Source organism: Metarhizium robertsii (assembly GCF_000187425.2).
Source record: "Metarhizium robertsii ARSEF 23 chromosome Unknown MAA_Scf_15, whole genome shotgun sequence".
NCBI lineage: Eukaryota > Fungi > Ascomycota > Sordariomycetes > Hypocreales > Clavicipitaceae > Metarhizium > Metarhizium robertsii.
The window spans coordinates 138,509-141,795 of NW_011942155.1; the positions used below are offsets into that span (position 1 = coordinate 138,509).

At 50.2% G+C, this 3,287-nt stretch overlaps 1 protein-coding gene across 1 annotated transcript; it reads left to right on the plus strand.

The window, feature by feature from the left end:
• Positions 1–832: 832 nt before the first annotated feature.
• On the plus strand, positions 833–1,920 carry MAA_09122 (Histidine phosphatase superfamily, clade-1; the record flags this gene model as incomplete). The annotated part of the gene is made up of 5 exons (XM_007827120.1): positions 833–881; positions 954–1,320; positions 1,404–1,506; positions 1,610–1,716; positions 1,830–1,920. 5 exons carry the CDS (start codon positions 833–835, stop codon positions 1,918–1,920), a joined length of 717 nt encoding a protein of 238 aa, XP_007825311.1.
• Positions 1,921–3,287: the final 1,367 nt, after the last annotated feature.

A 3,287-nucleotide genomic window follows, 5' to 3' on the forward strand; every position in this document is an offset into this window, starting at 1 on the left:
GTTGAGTTGATCGCCACCCTGATGGAGGTAGATAGCAGATATGAAAGTGGCTTTGAGTATGCTTTGTACTGCTGAAGGGGTACATGTGCTGATATACTCATTTGGTACAAGGCCACACTTATGCATCTGTAAGCAGATACTTATAGAGATATGACTATAAGCCATAAAGATTGTCTCTAATGATGTATTGCTAGGGGGAAGTCATCGACTACGCGGCACTCCTCTGCGAACAGTAAGGCGTATTGTAAAAACTCGCCTAACCGTCTCTAACTAAAAGCCGTCAGAGCTAAACAAAAATGACCGCATTGTAGCATATGTCTTGACAGTGGGTTTATGATGGATGTTGTGAGCTCGAGCTCTCTTTAATCGCTCCCTCATCAAACATACATAAATAAACGGCCACATATAACTACAAAAAGAAATAAATAAGGACAGACACAATACGGAATATGAAGTCTAAAAGAAACTAGTGTAGATGTCATAAAGGGCTTTAGGTATAGCAAAAGACTCTAGTTATTGCTGTTGATGTTGAAGCCCACTCGCTTGTGGGCCCCACACCTTGACCAACGGGTACGTTAGCGCATCCCTGGTTTGGTGTTTTGTCCTGGAGGCTTGCACCGCTGTGTAGCGACTCATCAGTGGACCCAAATAGTGGGTCTTCGGTGGTAAAGTTCGACACGCCTCTGTGGTAAACTTGCCGTACCTCACCGCCTCAGGCCCCATGCGCCTTATCTATTCTGGGCGCTACTGATGGAGTGTTTCCCTTTCCCCCCCATCACACTTCGGTTTTGGGTCGTTCGCGTCCCAGTTCCTGAGGCAAAGATCCAGCATCATGTCCAACCAAGATGCCAAGACACCCCGTGTATACCTTGTGCGACATGGTGAGTTCTAAACAAAGCTAAATTTGGAATATCCAACATTTCGTTTCTAAATGACGCGCTTTTTGCGACTAGGAGAGACGGAATGGGCCAAATTAGGTAAATTCACTGGCACCACGGACATTGAACTCACTCCGGTGGGGAGGCAGCAGATCCGCTCGGCGGCGACAATGCTCGTAGGGGCTGGCAAATTCCTCGACACGTGCCGCATCTCCCACATTTTTGTCAGCCCGAGGAGAAGGGCGAGACAAACTTTTGAGCTCCTGCTGCCCCCCCCCGTTGAGTTGGGCTGGATGGTTGAGTTTACTGAGAGTATTGCGGAGTGGGATTATGGGGAGTATGAAGGGCGCACGGCTGGGGAGATCAAAGAGTTGAGGAAGGAGAAGGGGCTGGACCAGGAGAGAGAGTGGAGTATTTGGAGGGATGGGTGTGAGGGTGGCGAGTACGACATCTTTTGCATTTGTGCGTTCTCTGGACTGGATAGGCTGTTGCTAATACCGGGTGCTTTTTTCCCGCTCATCACAGGTCAATGCAGCAAGTTACTGAGCGTCTGGACGAGCTTATTTCGCGAATTCGAGAGATCCAGAGACCTTACATGAATGGGGAAAAGCCTGTTGATGTCGTGCTTGTGCGTTCCCCCCTCCCTCCTCCCACGCTATTTCACCGAAAACTGCAGCTTTTCCTTTCCCCTTCTAGCATCGTCCGCCGTGACTGAGCTATGAGAACCACAGGTTTCGCACGGCCTCATTCTCCGATCTTTCGTAAAACGCTGGCTCAACTTCGCGGTCGACTCCCCCTTGTCCATCATGCTGGACCCGGGGGCGATTGCGGTTCTGAGGTACGTGTTGGGCCTAATATCATCCTTTCCCATATATAAACCATCGGGAAAACCAGAGGGGTTTTTACGCAAGTCCTTTGCATTAATGCTAACTCCTTTCTCCATTCTAAAAGCTATCAGCACAACAATGTCGACGAACCGGCCTTTCATGCTGGCATGGCGCTCCCGCCTGCGAAGGGCTGGAACACTGCTTCGTCAAATTGAGTGTGGCCACATACAAAATGGTCGGTCATAAGACGGAGGAGTGTCAGAAGTACTGTTTGGATACTGCCGTTATCTCTCCTTCTTCTCTCCTTTTTGGACGCACTGAAGCGTGCTTGCCACAGGCCTCTGTGTGCACTTAACCGGTGAGAATGGGGTTTGTGAGATACAAGATCCCTCAGTTGGTTCACGATGGGGGTAGTTAATGAATTATTGACTTATTCAATTAGAAACTGATGATTCTCCTGCTTGTACTTACTGTATCATTCTTTCTGTTCTTTCTTTTCTTGCGGGCGGGGAAGCTACGAATTTGCGCCGCTTTAGTTGCATATGACCGCTAATCTAACAGGGTTATACAAAAACCCAGTTATGCAACACTCAGCGAAATTAACACTGCAGGCTGCACGGGCCGTCCTGAGATCGGGCAACCCCCTAGGGCCGATCTTCGTCGCACCACAACACCACAGAGACTCCCTTTCCGTACGAGATGCGGCCTCTGCATACAAAGTGATTACAGAGTGCCGTTGATTTCCTAGGAAATCCTCTTCCGCGCGGGCGAGGTCGCGCATTGGCGTTGACAGACGATGAAGATGACACTTTGGTGGCGTACGTGCAATGGATGCAACGCACAGGCATTCCGGTTACAAGAGAACAGCTTGAGGCCTTGGCAAATACGATCATATTGCGTCGGAATCCAAATTCAAGTGGTGTATATCATCAAACTGGCTTACTGGCTGGCGAAGGAACCATCCAGAGATCACGCAAACATACTGGAAGGCCGTGGAGCGATCACAGAAAGGCTTCGAGGCCCCAGCGACTTGAAGACGTCGAATAGTTCTATTCTCAACAGCAGGCAACTATCTTGAAGTTGCGTATCGGCGCCTCGGAGATGTGGAATGAAGACGAGGCCGGAATGCGCATCGGTTGCTTGCGGGAATGCGTCCAAGTCCGCGTCACTCGCACCTCCAGGCATAAGACTCCCCGACCGGAAGTTCTAGACCCAGCGAACTGACAACCCTACACATTAATTGCCTCGATAAATACAGTGAATCACTCTCTTCCTCCGTGGCTCATTATACCTGATGACGAACTGGGCTGGCATCGACATTGGGACGGGTGTGCCATTTGCCCAGTCACCAACTGGCTTCTCCAATGCTGAGATACACCTTGAGTGGGCAAGGCATTTCAATCGCTGGTCTTTGGCATCGTCAGCACAGGCAAACCAGTCAGGAAAGTCTCTCGAACAGTGGTTTGGATGTGACGAGCATCTCCGGCTCCCGGATCGAGGCATGGGTCGGGTGGAGAAGCCCCCGGTTGATCGTCCCGACGAGGAGGAGATGTATAGATTAAGTCCCTGCACATAGATGTGG